Below are 17463 nucleotides of genomic sequence, written 5' to 3'. Positions count from 1 at the left end.
ATCAGGTACTGATATATAATGGCCATACAAAAATAAGTAAAAACTGACACTGGGGACAACAATAAAACAAGCCTTTAATAGTTATCAATATTAAATAATTCTTCTGCCATCTGTTCAATAAAAATGGTGGTCAACTACAACAACCAAGTTAGTTAGTTCTGTCATCTAAAGATGGATTTTCAACTTTGTCTAGCTTCAACAGTATTCTTGAGATGAGGCAGGTAGTCATCTTCATAATACAACAATGATCAGTCATCCACAGGTCCATGTATCTGCAGAAAAAATTATGATTTGAAGATCAATTATTTTGAGATTTTAATTCACTTGGACAATTGTTTTCAGTACACGCATTCTAATGATTTATTGAATTGCTGATGTTTTAAGTTGTTATTAAAAGTTACATACAGATTCTGCTAGCCGGGGCCATTCCATTGCTGTCACAACTCCATCATCAGATGTTGGGGGCGTCTCTAAATTCCAGTATGTGAAATTATGGAACACTGACGAAACTTTTACTATTCTGTCCTAATAAAAATTGTGAGCAAAAAATATGTAAGCATTTGTGTCCTACAAAAAGAACTTGATCTATGCTCGTTTAACTCATTTCATTTCATGGTCCACCAAAGGTCTAAAGTAACATATTTTTAAGCCTATTTTTTCAGAAATTCATATCAGTAAATGTACAAAAAAAAAACTAAACTATGTGCAATTTAGGTCACCTCTTGATCAGATGCAGGCCTCTGAACCTCTTTTAGCACCAGTCCAGTGTATCCTTGTGGGCATTTCAATTCTTGACCCTTCAGTCCACGGCCTCTGAATGACACTGACATTTCTGCAGAACAAACATGTTATCTTCTTAATCAGATAGAGTGCCACAACAAAGCAAGTTTCGTTATTAAACATTGCACTGGTGTTCAGCTAACCCTGTTTGCGCTGCTTCACAGTGGAAGTAAAGAAATTTGAGACTTCGGCAGGCCCGTTATGCTCTATTTCACAAGGTAACAAGTAGATCTGCGGTTTATCCGCTTGTTTGACGGAGTCAAGCCGGATAGATGTCACACAACTGTTCGCTGACATCTAATAAAACAAGAGTTCATCAGAAAACTGGTGCACTAAATTGTCTTACAAACAGTAATGCGTATGTTTGTTGTAAATTTACTAGGTTTTAGTTCTTTAAACAATGTTTCTCATCCTTACCGTATTCGTTCTCAACACTGTTTACAACGTGCCTCGTGGGACGGCAGCGTGCACTTTGATTGGACACACTGTATTTCTTCGTCTACACAGGAGTGTTTTTCGCGGTTTAATTCAATGTATGCTGCCATCTATCGTTTCCGGAACGAAGTCGGTTGATAATTCGCAACAGACAATTTACCTTATAATGATAGCAATATCATAATTATTATAAAAATAATAATAATTATGTAAATAATAAAATTGCTGTCTAAAATAATGAATAAGTCACATAGTAAAGGATACCTTCTTAATTTTTGGAATAAACTCTATTTAATCATGTGGTCTTACATGTATAGAGGGACAAATGACCAATCATGAATACATATAGAAATAAACAATAATGTGTGTGTGTGTGTGTGTGTGTGTGTGTGCGCGCGCAAATGTATATTTGTGTAATTCAGAAAATATGTATTTTATCACAGCGCCTGAAATGGAGGTTTATTTTGATGCCGTGTGCAACACTGAGGAAATTCCGGCTAGAAGCGATCTCACTTTGAGGCGAACATGTACCATTGATCTCCACTACTTTTGTAGTGTTAAAAAGAAACATTTATCCAGCACGATTTATACTGTCTTAATGTGGCTAGGTAATGAAGATATTTTAAATTGTTACGCTTCCTGTTAAAAATGGTTGTTATTCCGTGTTTAAATGTGTCTATGTGTCGCAGCGTCTTGCACAACTGTACAGGCAGGTTTCTGACTGTTATATTAAAACTAGTCAACTTTAGAGATTGTACAATTTTTTCAATTGCTATCCTTCTGTTGTATTAAGATGTTCAACTGTTCCGCTGAATATATCTTGTCAAGGTGTTCTGGACCGCAAGTACTGTACACAAAAGCACTCAGTTGGGACGCTTCTACTCCTGGTATCTATGCCACAGCTTGATATGGTGGCACTAAAGGAATATAGCGCACAAGACAGCTTTTGTGAAATTGTTGATTTACATTAATGGAATAATTGAACCCAAATTACTTCAGTCTGAGCATAACACACTCTTATTATTATTATTATTATTATATTATTATTATTCCCAGTTTAAAAATAAAAAAATGTTTTATTTGTCAACAAACTCTAAAATGACTGAAACAAAATTATGATTTAAAACAACTTTACACCTCCAATAACACAAGTCTTAACAGAACAATTAATATGTGCTTTGATAAAATGCTCCTAAAATTGGACCCCATTCTCTTCCATTGTAAATGCCTCACTGGAACCTCGATTTTTTTATATATATATTATGTTATGCCACAAATGATGTTGATTGAGCTTAACTTGTTTTGAACCCGGAATAATCCTTTAAATAATTCTACAATACTGATGCTATTTTCTCCCATAATAATACCGCTTAGTCATTAGTATAAAAATGTCTGATTACTTGCTAAATGTTTTTCAAGCTTGTGCTCACTTTTTGTGATTTGCCATGTGCATGTATGTGAATGGAACCCAGATGCAGTAAAGGCTCTACACAGAAACCTGCTGATCAGTGGTGTGATACACCACAAGGGAGACGACAGGTGAAAAATACAGTTTGTACATTTGACTTAATTTGGCAGAAGTTGGGATTGAGAACTGTTCCATAGAACAGCTCAATGGGTACTTGATAAAGTAAAGAATTATGGAAGTCAAGAGATATAATTTATTTAATACACGCAGTCCAAAATTCCAATTGAAATAAATGTAGGTCTGTACATCTGGTGAGATTAATACATTTGAAACTCTTCCTTTTTAGCTTCCTTTAACTGATCTTGCTGATCGAGTGAATTTGGGCCTCATATCAAGTTCAGAAGAGGGTTGACCTGTGACCTGTCATTTGCTAAAGAAGAGCACTGGAGGAATTCTGCATGTCCACCAAAATGTCACTACAACTTTGCATCATCAAACACCTGAACATTCATCTGCTAGATGTGAAAATGGCTCTGCTGTGAAATAATCTCCTCTAAGGAAACAGAAAGATATGGAAGTGTGGACTGCTTGGGCTAGAGCCAAATCCAGTCGTATCTGCACACTGCTGTTAGACATTACTGGAGCCAAATGAAGGACAAACATTATGAACATAGATCATTTAAAAAAATATGTGCCATGTATACTGTACTTGGAGTGTAGACCTCTCTGACACACACATACACACACTCACACACACAAACTGATGGTGAATTGTTTTGATAATTTGTAATAAAGGAATATTCCGGGTTCAATAAAAGTTAAGCTCAATCAACAGCATGTGTGGCATAATAATTATTTAATTTATATTCTCAAGTTTTGGGAGACCCCATTACTCAATGGAATTGAGGGAACGAGTTTACTCAATCAAATGAGTGCAGTGTACTTATTAGGGTTTAGGTTAGTAAGTTATTTTTTCACACTAAAATCATGTTAATACACATGCTGTTTACGTCTTGTAAACAATAGCCTTTTGAAATAATATTGTAATGATTACGGACTGGCACCATTTACTTCCATTGTAAGTGCCTCAATGCAACCCAGATATATATATATATATATATATATATATATATATATATATATATATTTATTTATTTTTTAAGAAAAGGATTGAAAAGTAAAAAAAATCAAGTTTTGTGGTAATGGACATTATGCCACAAATACTGAAGATTGATGTGTACTTGTATTTAACCTGGTATATTCCTTTAAGGATACATTCTACCCTCTGAATGTTGTGTATTTTTATATCTTTGGAAATTAGTTGTAATAAACATACAAACTATTAATCTTTTGTGAACATTTTTTTAAATTATGGTAAAAACTGCTTATATTTTACTTACATATAGTTCAACATCTAAAAATCTATTAAATAATGGCTGTTAATTTACAAAACCATTTAACAGCTATTCCGAATGTCACATTTTGTAAGGCTAATAGACTAGAGCTGGATTATTTTCAATTGATCTCTTTTGCGAAATGGATTCATTGCGGTTCATAGAGCGACATTTTTTGTTCCTTTTACTTCCCGGGAAAAACGCTGACGTCTACGCGCATCGTGGACGCGCACCTGTTCCTCAATGTCCTAGCTTCTCTGACGCGCAGGGCTTACTATAAAGTTCCCGTTTGTTCCGGGACGAGGTTAATTTGGCAAGGCTGGAAGTCAGTGAGTTCGCATGGAGAAAGGAGCGCGAGAGGAAATTCCTGCGCCATTGGTAAGCGGAGAAGTGTTAATTTGGATATTTTAGAAGATTTGTGAAGTTTGTTCATGCTTGTACTTCTGTTAGGGGCCGTTCAGACCAAATTCGTTTTTGTACTAAAACAAAGCTAGACGAATGCGACGAATTATACAGATCGAAGGTGTATTGAGACGCGGTTTTAAATAGAACGCGTTCGGTGTGAATGGCCCCTAAGTTCCCTCAGCGCTTCTCTGAAATATTTGGCTATTCCGCCTTAGAAAAATGCTTCTATTTGAGCTACATTAAGAGTCTCTCAATCTGTTATGCCTCAACATTTACTTTATTCACTCTACATTTGCGTTAATATATTTTAGTGGAGAAAAGTGATTTGCATTTACATGAGTTAAGTAGCTACAACGTCAGGCTCTGTTGGACGTATTATTTAGTTAATACGTTAGTTTTATGTTTTTGTTGTCCGTGTCTTGCTTGTGCCCCATAAATCCTTAGCATCTTTATGAAGAGCTGTAGGAAGGTCCATTCATTGTGCTCTTCCTTCTATTTTAGTTAAACATTTAAAGAATGAGGAAAAGTTGGCTACTGAGTGTCGATTTGTTCTGTATACATTAAACCAGTTTTAACTGAAGGATGCTTGGATCATTTGTTTTGTACCATTTCTCATACCTTTGTGCAACCAGATGAGTTCAAGGAAGATATGCAAGGCTCTTGGGTAATAACCAGCACAAGTAGACCTACATAAATATAAAATGTTTGCTAAAGATCTCCACCCATTGCTGTGTGTCCTTAAAGGGTGGGAACTCTTGCTGTACACTGACTGCATGTTGTTTACTTCTCTGATGACATTCTAGTGCTTGGGCCCCTTTCTTTGGCACAGCTGCCCTTTTGCTATTTAATCTCAAATAACATAAATTGTAATATCTAAATGTCAGCAATTTCACAGTGGAAAATCAAAACAGGGTTCTCATGCTCTCTGGCCTATGTCTTCCCACCACAACATTTGGGTTCCTTTATTTAGATCCATTTGGTAAGAAGATTATGAGAGAGGTGCATGTGCATATTATCCTAAATGTAAAAAAAAAAAAATAATAATTCTTTAAAAAAGGTTTTATAATCCAAATATGCCTGTGCGGTACATATGACTTTAAAGTGACAAAGTGTCCAGTCTGAGCTCTCTGTAGTAGATGTTGAGATGGGAATTTCTCTGCCTGCCTGCCTGCTGTGGTATTGGCATCGCAAAGCTGACTAATTAATTTGCATGTTGAGCTACACATCTCAGGGTGTTCTTGTGCTCTTAATTACTCGGCTCCTGCAGGGCGAGGTGAGGAGCTTCTGACAGGCTTGCACTTACAGACACACTGCATGATGGCACTGAGAAAGGTCGCTGCCTCAATTCCGCCTTGTATCCAGGTCTCTAACTTTTTTTCTTAAATCGTAGGGCTGTTATTTTATTTGTGTAATTCTCTCACGATACTGCATTGATTTGTCTCTTCTCTAATCACCGATGTTTGGTTTCGTTTAGTGGAGTTCTTTAGTATTGTAGTTCTGTAATAGCTTTTTAGTTTGTGACTGATACTTTACTCCATAAACTGTTGTATGTGGTCCTTTAAGTTTCTATAATCTGCAAGTTTGTGATTTAAGAACTGTTCTGTTGACTTGATCCATCTAGACTAATTTTTTGTTTCTTAGAAGCAAGGTTTTTGACACTTGAGAATGGTGCAGAACATGGAGATCAACGTGTCATCCCTGACAGACTCAGAGCAAGATTTCATACTAGAAGTCTTACGGCGGGATGAGGAACTGAGATGCTTGGAGGAGCAGCGGGTGAAGTGAGTGCAGGGCACAGGACAAGCATTCATTCCAAAAAGGAATATATATCTCAAAGCTTATTTCAAAATAGTACCAGTCATAAGTTAAGGCACAAACACTCTATTTTCCACATTTTGGAAACTGTTGTAACTGTCTTATATTTTAGCATTTACATTTTTCAGAGCAGCCACTCCCTAATAATAATAATTCATTTTAAGCATTTAAAGGGATAGTACACCAAACAAAACAAATGAGAATTCTATCATGATTTACCCATCCTCATGCCATCACAAATGTGTATAACTTACTTCTGCTGAACACACAGATTTTTAGAAGAATATGTCCGCTCTGTGGGTCATTACAATGCAAGTAAATGGTGGCCAGAATTTTGAATGTCCAAAAAGCACATAAAGGCAGCATAAAATTAATCCATTCAACTCCAGTGGTTAAATGCATCTTCAGAACACAATATGTGTGTGTAAGAAATATATCAATATTTAAGTCCTTTTTACTAGAAATTCTCCTCCCTGCCCAGTATTTAGCGATATTAGCGAAAGTAGAATGTGAAAGTGGAGATTCATAGTAAAAAAAAGGACTTAAATATTGATCTGTTTCTCACCCACAACCATCATATTGTTTCTGAAGACATGGATTTAAACACTGGAGTTATATGGATTACTTTTATGCTGCCTTTATGTGCTTTTTTGGACCTTCAAATTTCTGGTTGCCATTTACTTGCAATATATGGACCTACAGAGCTGAGACATTATTCTAAAAATCATGAGCCTTTAGATCAAAAAGTTAAGATTATGATTAACAAATTCAGTCAGGTGTGTCCAACGTTTTGACTAGTACTGCAATATCTTTTGAATCATCTGTGGACATTAATGCATTTAACAATTGACATTTATATTGATCTAAAGTCTTTAGATATTTTTATCTGTATTCAGTTGTCGGTCATATACAAATAGAATTCTGGAGATTGATAAAGCCTTATTTGTGTACTCTCAGGAGGCTGAAAGCTGAGTTGCTGGAAGTCAGAAGAAAGGGGGCCAAACGTGGCAGTGGAAAATACAGTGAACGCAGCTGTGGTCGCTGCCAGGAACCTATGGGCCTTCTGACCCGTGGCGGTAGCCAGTGCAGGGCATGCAAACATCACGTTTGTCGAAAATGTCAATCTGTTCGATCCAACGGGTCTTGGGTGTGCACAGTGTGTGCAAAAGAGATGTAAGTTTTGCCTTCCCTCTGTTTGGCCTCCGTCCATTTAGAAACCTTACTATTAAGAGGCACATTGGACTGGAAAATGAAGCCCCTGCTTAATGGAAAATGTTAATGTTTAACTGAAACTCAACCTCTGTTTTTTTTTGTTGTTTTTTTTTCTTCAGAGATCTGAAGATGAGCACTGGAGACTGGTTTTATGACGAGAGGGTTAACCGCTTCTCTACAGCTCCTGGACACAACTTGGTCCGAGTTTCCCTCAGGAAGAGCTCTCCGAGTACGTGCAGGAAGCAGATACCAGACAGTCTGTAGAGCAGTGTGAACAAGCACTCTCTGTTGTTATTATTAAGGGTGGATGTACTGTAGGATGGATGTTTTCTTTTTATGTGTACAGAAGAGAGCGGATGTGGATTAATATCCTGTTTAATTTAATATCCATTTTCTGTAAGCTAGAAGAAAAGCTGGCAGTGTTTTGGGTTTAATCATGCTGTGTGGCTACACATCTGCATTTTGAAATTCTTTGTTCTAGTTAAAAGGCGTGAGACAGCTGGGGAATTGCTGTTAAACAAAACTGCCTTAAATTCCCGCCAGGCTGTGCCTATGCCCAAACCTAGACTGAAGGACGTCACACAAACAAACAAGAGGTGTGAAATCATCAGCACTAATTATATTGTTTAAAATTTCGATCGATCAAATAATATTATGCTTTTCTTTAAAGTGTTTTAATAATTTACCAAACATACAGCTTTTCAGTGTTTTAATAAGTGTTATGAATACTGTATGTAAGGCTTGCTCTTTATGATATCGATTATTTCTCTCAGCTCTCCTCCTGAGGTTAATGAGGGACTTGAAGTAAGAGAGCAACAGCGTAGTGACACAGAATCGGCAGAGAAATCCAGTCTGAGCAGCAGCCACACTGAATCATCCCACAGTACCCCACTTATGCAGAGGTAAGGCCTTCACTAGAGATGCAGGGATTCATGACTTCTAAAGGTGTGGTCATACTACACTTTGAATTCAGACGATGAGAAGACGTGTGACCAATTAAACATCGAAATGTCACACATGGACCGCAATGCAAACAAAATGTATTTCAAAACCAAGTTTTTATTGTTGCAGGAAAGTGAGTAGAGGGTATATATCACAGGAAAGTGAGTAAATTGTATTAATTATTATTTTGAATATAATACATTTGTTATTTGTAATCAATATTTTTATTTCAAACCATAAGCCCTCATGGGTGAGATAATATCCTATCCATGTCTCATTGTCAAAGTCTAGTGTGACCGCCCTTTAACATGGGGTTGAATTAGGCCCTTAATCATAGTACAAATGTAAAAATTATATCTGTTCTATCACATGCATGTTTACACAGAAAAAGTAAAAAAAGAAAACAGCCCCTTAAATGTTCATTAATGTCTTATTTTATTGTACATTGTAATTGTTTTTTATTACCATTACTGGCACCTTTTTGTTTTAGGTTTTTGGCACTGCTTTTATTATGTGTGTTGATACTTTTGCAATGTATATAAAATTTACTGTTTGTTGTACATACTAATGTAAATTTTGTTCTCTTATTAAGTACTTTAAAAATATATAAAATTGATGTTGTGTTATGCATGTCTCTGATTTGCTCCCAGAAAAGAGATGACCGCTCAGATCAGCCCGGCAGGCTCTACTGTGTCCAGACTGACAGTACCCACTAACACTAACAGCATTTCAAGCTCCACCTCAGTCATTGAAGCAGTAAGTGTTTATTCTTCCTTCACCCTGTTTATCCACCCTCCCGTCCTAGTTCTGCTCATTTGTCCTAATTCTCTTACATTTTCCACTGTCCACCCTCAAAAATAAGGCCTCTTTAATTCATCACATGAATGTCTGCTCTGACTCCTTGCGTGATGTCGATGGGATTTTCAAGAAAAGCATCAGAAAAGTGCACAAACTCTCAGGTGAAGTCTTATTATGATTAAATTGTAATGTGATTGGCATTTATGGACATTCAGTTTCATTTTACATCCATATTCATAAAATAAAAAATATGTAATAAGTTTTAAATGTAAAGACACTTTTCTCATAGATATTAAACCAGCCTCCACACTTGATTTGCGAAAAGATGGAATGGAGAGTACTGCATCTTCTTTGAGAGACAGAAGCAAGTCAGTGCCTGGCCTTAATGCTGTGAGTTAATTGGTGTAATTTGTCTAATTATTTGGAGTATATATTTTAGCTGCTATTTAATGTCTCCTTTTTATTTTTATTTTTTTTTATCAAGATTTTTTTTTTAAGATCAAGAGATTAAGTTACAATGTAAAGATAGTTTACCCAAAAAGGAAAATGTTAGAAGAATATCTCGGCTCTGTAGGTCCATATAGTGCAAAATCACATAAAGGCAGCATAAACGGTATCCATATGACTCCAGTTGTTAAATATGTCGTCTGAAGTGATATTATAGGTGTGGGTGAGAAACGGATCAATATTTCATACAAATTTCATTTTTACTATAAATATCCACTTTCAATTTCAGAAAGATTTATAGAAAAAAAGGCCTTAAATATTTATCTGTTTCTCACCCCCACCTATAATATTGCTTCAGAAGACATATTTAACAACTGGAGTTGTAACGTATGGATACAGTTTATGCTGCTATGTGACTTTTGGATCTTTCGGGCCACCATTCACTTGCATTATATGGACCTACAGAGCTGAAATATTCTTCTTAAAATCTTAATTTCTGTTCTGCAGAAGAACGAAAGTCACACATCTGGGATGATATGAGGAGGAGTAAATGATAAGAGAATTTCCATTTTTGGGTGAACTATCCCTTTAAAGTTTTTCACCTTTTTTCCTTTACTAGTTCATTTTAAATGGTCCAAATGTATTTTAAAAAGTATTGCATATAGTTCTCTATAAGAATTCAAAAAGAATCGGCAAAATTGTTAAATTGTTTTATATGGTGTATAGCATATAGTAGAAATGGTCAACTTTGATGTAAACTACCCCCTTATTGGCATGTGACTTGCATGCATTTCATCAGGAGGAGGATGAGGAGGAGGATGAAGATATTGATAACTTGGTGAATATACACAGACAAAAATTTGGTGATAGCTGGGGAAATCTGCAAGGCTCAAGGGTAAGCCCCCTTAATATTTATAATATAATAGTTAAACTAATAACTTATGATATTAGTGATTAAGTATATAAACAGACTTTTTGACTCTTGAGTATTCTGGGCTCCACAGAGCACTCTGGGCAGTACAATGAGTGTATACAGTGAAGCAGGAGACTATGACAGTGTGGAAGTGAGTGGAGAAATCATCTTCTCTCTCTGCTATGATGATCATAGTCAGAGCCTGACTATCTTGGTCTGTGAGTGCCGAGGGCTGGCTTATGTTGATGTAGCAAAAAAGAAGTGCAATCCGTAAGTGTTCTTCATTACAGTGAATGCCATAAAGTAATTTCTGAGTGATTTTTCTGAGATAGCCTCAGTTATTTTTAGCCTTCCAAGAATAGTATTTTTCCATCCATGAATCATGGCATTGGGGTCCCCTGTTACAGAGAGAAAATCACTCGGCTCAACTCCCCTGATTGTTGATTTCTTACTTGTGATCACGTTCTGCAGATATGTCAAGGCTTACCTTCTCCCAGACAAAAGCAAGAAGAAAACATCCATCAAACTTAAAACAATCAACCCCAGTTTTAAGGAAACCCTGAAGGTATTGTTTAATTTCCATGGAGATAAATAGAGTTGGCTTGTGAAGAGGATCTGGAAAAGTAGTATTTTGAATACACTGTTTCATCATCCCAGCAAAACTACGCTCTCCATAATGACTAATTTTCATGGCTTGGAACATATAATACTTAGAGCCAATGTCCACTGAGTACTACAGGGTTTGATCTATCAAGTTTCATAACTTTCCGAGTTATTCATGATATCTTGATACAGATTTGTTTAAACAATAATTTCCTAGATACTGCACTTACAAAGATAAATTTCTCACAGATGAAATGCATTAGAGCCAATCATAACTATATTCTCTATAGAAATTATGAATTTTCTAGGCCTAGAAATCACGATTTTTAAATTATATCATATTTCCAGGGTTTTCATGATAATGGAAATGCTGGTAGTAATGGCAAAATTACACACTTTATAACTCCTCTTTAATGGCCTGGAATAAGAAAAAGATCAGACCCAAACACATAATTCTCAATGTTGTGCTTCATTAGCAGTTCATTAAAACTCTGCACACTGACCTCAAATGAGCATGATATTGACACTTAAGATATGCACACTGTTAACAGTGAGACAAATATTGATTTTTGTGCTTGCCCCATTTTAATCTTGAGTAAACAACATGTGCTGCTCACACAAAGACTAAACAAACCTGCCAAAGCACTTTGCATCCTCTTACATCAAAAAAAATTGTTCATCATGACAAGCTCTTACATAATTGTGTATGTCTGTGTACATTAATGGGATGGTTAACCTAAAATGTTAAATTCTGTAATTTACTCACCTTGTTGTTTTTAAATCCGTTTGATTTTCTTTCCTCTGTGGAACACAAAAAGAGATGTTAGATAGAAGGTTGGTCACTGTCACCATTAACTTTCATTGCATCTTTCATCAAATGAAAGTGAATGAGACTGAGGCAAACATTCTGCCTAACATCTCCTTTCTGTGTTCCACTAAAGAAAGACATACCAGTTTGGAACAACAAGAAGGTGAGTAAATATGACAGATTTTGATTGATCTCTGCTTCTCTTTTGTTTTAGTATTCTATCAATCGTACCCAGCTGGCAACACGTACACTACAACTCTCAGTTTGGCACTATGATCGTTTTGGTCGAAATGTTTTTCTGGGTGAAGTTGAAGTGCCATTGGATGACTGTGACATTGACTCTGCCCATGAGGAGTGTATGGCTCTTAGAGGAAAGGTAATAGGCTTCTGTGGAACTTCTACTTCCGACTTAATCAATGGACAGTGTTTATTTATCTTTGGTTGATTATCTGTATTTATCTCAATTCATAGGAAAGTTCAACTAAATTGCATCCTGTCCTCAATGCCAATGTACACATATCAATGTACTGAAGATCACATTTTGTTCAGTATCATCTTTTAAGGTTTGTTTGTTTTTTGCTTTTTTTGTTTGCCTTCATAGGGAGCTACCCCGTCAGCACTATCTCCATTTAATCAATACAAAGGAGAGCTGGTGGTTTTACTTAAATATGTAACAGCAAATAATTTGGATAATGCTAAGGGAAAAGGTAAGGGAAAACAAAGTTAGCTGATCTATTGACAAAAATTGTAGCTTCAGTGTTATATACAGGAATAAATTTAAAATGATTTCTCAACTCCACTGAAGGGAAAAAGGCCAGACCTGAGGATGGTGCTGAGCTGCATGTGTTGATCAAAGAGGCCAAAAATCTGACTGCCATGAAAGCTGGAGGTGTATCTGATTCCTTCGTGAAAGGGTTTGCAAACAGCTGTTAGCTCTATCTAAACAAACTTTTAAAGAAGCATTTTCTTTTCATTTCTGCCGATAATTCTACCACTTAGGTATCTGCTGCCATCAAAGAACAAGGCTTCCTTTAAGAGGAAGACTCAGGTAGTGAAGAAGACCCTGAACCCACACTACGACCACACATTTATCTACAAAGATTTGATTCTGGAGCAGCTGAAGGATATGTGTCTGGAGCTCACTGTCTGGGACAGAGAGACCCTGTCCAGCAACGACTTCCTGGGAGGAGTCCGCATCGGCTTGGGAGCAGGTAAGAGCAAAGGTTTTTTTGTATGATTTGTAATCATTTGCTTCTTATAATTTGAAATTATTGCAACTCGTCCCTATTTTAAAGTATACAATTGTGGTTACAGTAAGGCACTTACAATTGAAGTGAATGGGGTCAGTCCATAAACGTTCAAATGGACATGGTTTCAAAATTATAGCCACAGGATGTAAATATTATACTGTACATGTTAATGTGAATTTAGTGTGATAAATTTGCTTACTTTATCTGTAAATTTAAAACCAAAATCATAACTTTGTTGTCATGACAACTAAACCCTGTAATCCCGGTTTTGGATGATTTTACAGATAAGGTTGTTAAGTGATTTTATCACACTAAAATCATGTTAAGATGTATAGTTAACATCCTGTGGCTATACTTTTGAAACTGTGTATTTAAGTGTTTATGGACTGACCCCATTCACTTTCTTGTAAGTGCCTTACCGTAACCACATTTTCAATATACAATGGGCGATTTGGAATAAATTTGTGCTAATCAAAATTATGCCACAAATACTGTTGATTTGAACTACTGTTGTGTATTGAACCCGGAATATACCTTTTAAAGTTGATTGTTGGGATTCACCCAATGAGGACACTGAATTCAGAAAGGTGTCATTGTGATACTTGTTTCAATGTTTGCATCCATGATCTGTGTTATTTTTAATCAAGCTTTACACCAATCATCCCCATCTCACAATAGCATTTGGATATAATATTCTTCTCAACACAATTGTACAGCGCGGTTATAGGTAGTGTTTCGAACCAGTCTGGTCGTTCTCTGTTGACCTCTCTCGTCAACAAGGCATTTCCATCCACAGAACTGCCGATCACTGGATGTTTTTGGCACCATTCTGAGTAAATTCTACAGCCTGTCTTGCACCAAAAATCGTGCCATGGTTCAAATCACAGAGATCAAATTTTTCCACATTCTTATGGTTGATGAGAACATTAACTGAATCTCCTGGGTAGATTTGCACCAGCTGTGCATAAGTTCTTATGCAAGTTAAGACATAAAGTTCACTATAAGGGCTTATTAACTACTAGTTAATTTGTAATTTAAGTCAGCGCTTAATTTGGTTGCACCACCTGTTCTTAAGGCAAGACTTGACTAGTAGGTCTGCATGATTTTATGCACTGCTCTGCTGCCACTCGATTGATAATCACATGGATGGTTGTTGGTGCCAGACGGGCTAGTTTGAGTATTTCTGATGATTTACTGGGATTTTCAGGCACAAGTGTCTAGAATTTACTCTGAATGGTGCCAAAAACAAAAAACATCCAGTGAGCAGCAGTTCTGTGGACTGAAATGCCTTGTTGATGAGAGAGGTCAACAGAGAATGGCCAGAACTGACAAAGTCTGCGGAAACTCAGATAATCGCTCTGTACAATTGTGGTGAGAAGAATATCATCTCAGAATACTATTGTGAGATGCGGGTTGGCGCTGTTTTGGCAGCACGAGGGGGACCTATACAATATTAGGCAGGTGGATTTAATGTTGTGGCTGATCTGTTTTTTTTAATGTTGTTAATATTGATAAAACCCTACTGGTCAAAAGTTTGGACACACTAACTCCACAAAACAAAATGTGTTAAGTCACGCATGGAAGTATTGGAATTATGATTGTAAAAAAATTTAAACAAATCTAAAAAATATCCACCCTTTGTCTAGATTGCAGCTCTATATGCCCTGGGTATTCTCTAAACCATCTTTATAAGGTATCCATCTGGAATGCTTTTTCCCCATGTATGTTCCCATGGAACTTGTTTAAAATATTTTTCATTCAAAATCATTTTAGTTTTGTAAGTCAAGTCAATTTTATTTGTATAGCGCCTTTCACAACACACATCGTTTCAAAGCAGCTTTACAGAATATCAGCATTAACAGACGATAAAACTGTAATGTCTATAAAGCCGATTAATCATCATTGTGTAATTTAGATAAAATACGATTTTTAAGTGTTTAAAAATAATTAAATGATATTTGTATTAATAACCCCAGTGAGCAAGCTGTAGGCGACTGTGGCAAGGAACACAAAAGTCCATAAGATGTAGATTAATGGAGAAAAATAACCTTGGGAGAAACCAGACTCACTGTGGGGGCCAGTTCCCCTCTGGCTAACATTTTGAATGTAATGTAAATATTAATTATGTATAGTTAAAATCATGGTTTAAAATGATTAAACTAAGTGTTAAGGGTCAGTGATTAAACATCGATTGTGTTTCAACTGTAAGATTAATGACCAAAGTCTTTGAAGTCCATCTTGATTAATTGCAGAAGTTCACATAGATGCAATTGTCCTTGTTAATTGGCTGATGAAGGCTTTTTTTGGCAATAGTTAGTCTAAGCATTTCATTTCAAGATCGTAGTCCATCTATAGACCGAGGTGATGCAGGTTGGTGTTGGCATAATTTCATCCTCTGAAGTCCGTCATAATAGATTGAAGTGATGTTTGGCTGGCACCGGCTGCATTTAGTCATCATCATTCTGCGACATGTAGCAGTGGAATCCAACATAAGGCAGGGATGGTGCTGGATCCAGCCGGTTCTGGTGACCTCAGGATAGGAGTCCCGAGGTTGAGACAGGGAAACAAATAAAAAGATGTAAGCGTAGATGCCATTTAATTTATTGCAGAGTTAGAGATCATGCTCAATGTTTCTGGTTTCTGGTTCCGGCAGACCCAACTAAAGCAGCCTAATTGTGGGTTGGAGGATAAATTAGGTGTATGCCTGGCTAAATAGATGAGTCTTTAGTCTAGACTTAAACTGAGAGAGTGTGTCTGCATCTCGAACATTGTTTGGGAGACTATTCCATAGTTTAGGAGCCAAATATGAAAAGGATCTTCCTCCTTTAGTGGATTTTGATATTCTAGGAACTATTAATAGGCCAGAATTTTGCGATCTTAATGAACGTGTTGGAATATAGCGTGGTAGAAGATCACTTAAGTACTGCGGAGCTAGACCATTCAAAGCTTTGTACGTAGTTAACAGAATTTTTAAATCAATACGGAATTTAACAGGTAGCCAATATAACGATGATAAAATGGGGCTAATATGATCATATTTCTTGGTTCTCGTCAGCACTCTGGCTGCTGCATTTTGAACCAGTTGAAGTTTATTTATTGATCTTGCTGGACGTCCTCCCAGTAATGCATTACAATAATCTAGTCTTGAGGTCATGAACGCATGAATTAGTTTTTCGGCATCAGCAACCGAGAGCATATGCCTTAATTTAGCAATATTTCTTAGGTGGAAGAATGCTGTTCTACAAAATTTGATTTTCAAAGGACAGATTGGTATCAAATATAACACCTAAGTTCTTCGCTATTGAAGATGATGTAACAGTACATCCATCTAGAGACAAATTATATTTTAGTGGCTTATTTTTAGAGTTTTTTGGTCCAATAATTAGAACCTCTGTTTTGTCAGAATTGAGTAGAAGGAAATTTCTGGCCATCCAATCTTTTATTTGGAAATTAATATATAGCCACAGTTTATTTTCTATATAAAAAAAAGCCTCTGTGCTTGAGACACATTTCTGCCAAGTGTGTCCAAACCTTTGACTGGTAGTGTTCAGTATATATCGTTAATATTGCTAATGTTCTGTGGAGGCCTTTTTGTATCACTTTTTTTGGAGTTCACATTTTGAACAAAGTAAACTGAAACTGTTGTTTGCACAGTGACTGTGAAGGAGGGGAAGGAAGAGTGGGTGGCAGACTCGACAGGGGAGGAGATCTCACTGTGGCAGAAGATGATGCAGTATCCAGACTCTTGGGCAGAGGGCACTCTTCCACTCCGCTCGTCCATGGGAAGGGGCAAGTAAGGACATGGCCAAATTCCTTATCAGGACGGGGGGTAACACATTTCAAACAAACAGAATGTGTTGTTTTGTTTTGTTACAGCTGTACAATGTGAGAACATTAATGCATCACACTAATTTTTAAAAGAAATTATTTTTAAGGTTTTAAGACATTTAATGATGTCGCAGTATGGACTATTTTTATTTCAAAATGAATGCTTCAAATACAACATTTTTTGAAATGCTGTTCTTAAAAAAAGAAATTCTGTACACAGTAAATATTTTAGTTTAAACTCATAACACTTTGTTTTTAAATATGCACTTGATATGACTTTCTGGTTGTTTTTTATTGTGTTCTTACCACCATTTAGCAAAGATGTACATATTGATTTACATAGTTATTTTCATGTCATCATGCTGTAGTTTAGTCCATCTTTGTGAGCACCTTTAAGGAGCTACATGATCAGCATTTAATAAATA

At 36.3% G+C, this 17463-nt stretch overlaps 2 protein-coding genes and 1 pseudogene across 5 annotated transcripts; 2 read left to right on the top strand and 1 right to left on the bottom strand.

The window, feature by feature from the left end:
• Positions 1 to 74: 74 nt before the first annotated feature.
• Positions 75 to 1246, bottom strand: LOC127659968 (ribonuclease H2 subunit C-like). Its single transcript, XM_052149986.1, has 5 exons — positions 1198 to 1246; positions 924 to 1077; positions 720 to 832; positions 406 to 525; positions 75 to 272 (listed from the first exon to the last, which is right to left on the bottom strand). Exons 2-5 carry the CDS (start codon positions 1075 to 1077, stop codon positions 249 to 251), a joined length of 411 nt encoding a protein of 136 aa, XP_052005946.1. The 5' UTR covers positions 1198 to 1246; the 3' UTR covers positions 75 to 248.
• Positions 1247 to 2611: 1365 nt separating this feature from the next.
• Positions 2612 to 3386, top strand: LOC127659791 (tRNA wybutosine-synthesizing protein 2 homolog; annotated as a pseudogene).
• Positions 3387 to 4255: 869 nt separating this feature from the next.
• On the top strand, positions 4256 to 17013 carry LOC127659980 (synaptotagmin-like protein 4). 4 transcript variants are annotated; one of them, XM_052149999.1, is made up of 18 exons: positions 4342 to 4395; positions 5690 to 5784; positions 6064 to 6203; positions 7195 to 7410; positions 7569 to 7678; positions 7931 to 8045; positions 8223 to 8351; positions 9042 to 9147; positions 9254 to 9350; positions 9479 to 9579; positions 10436 to 10531; positions 10641 to 10819; positions 11021 to 11114; positions 12175 to 12336; positions 12562 to 12667; positions 12766 to 12874; positions 12960 to 13171; positions 16865 to 17013. In XM_052149999.1, exons 3-18 carry the CDS (start codon positions 6088 to 6090, stop codon positions 17005 to 17007), a joined length of 2091 nt encoding a protein of 696 aa, XP_052005959.1. In that variant the 5' UTR covers positions 4342 to 4395; positions 5690 to 5784; positions 6064 to 6087; the 3' UTR covers positions 17008 to 17013. The 4 variants fall into 4 exon arrangements, with proteins under 4 accessions (XP_052005960.1, XP_052005961.1, XP_052005959.1 ...); XM_052150000.1 differs by lacking the exon at positions 5690 to 5784 and having other exon boundaries at positions 4256 to 4395; XM_052150001.1 differs by lacking the exon at positions 5690 to 5784 and having other exon boundaries at positions 4270 to 4395; positions 6067 to 6203.
• Positions 17014 to 17463: the final 450 nt, after the last annotated feature.

The sequence above is a fragment of the Xyrauchen texanus genome, chromosome 19 (genome assembly GCF_025860055.1).
Source record: "Xyrauchen texanus isolate HMW12.3.18 chromosome 19, RBS_HiC_50CHRs, whole genome shotgun sequence".
Classification (NCBI taxonomy): Eukaryota; Metazoa; Chordata; class Actinopteri; order Cypriniformes; family Catostomidae; genus Xyrauchen; species Xyrauchen texanus.
This window is presented reverse-complemented; position numbering and strand designations above follow the sequence as displayed.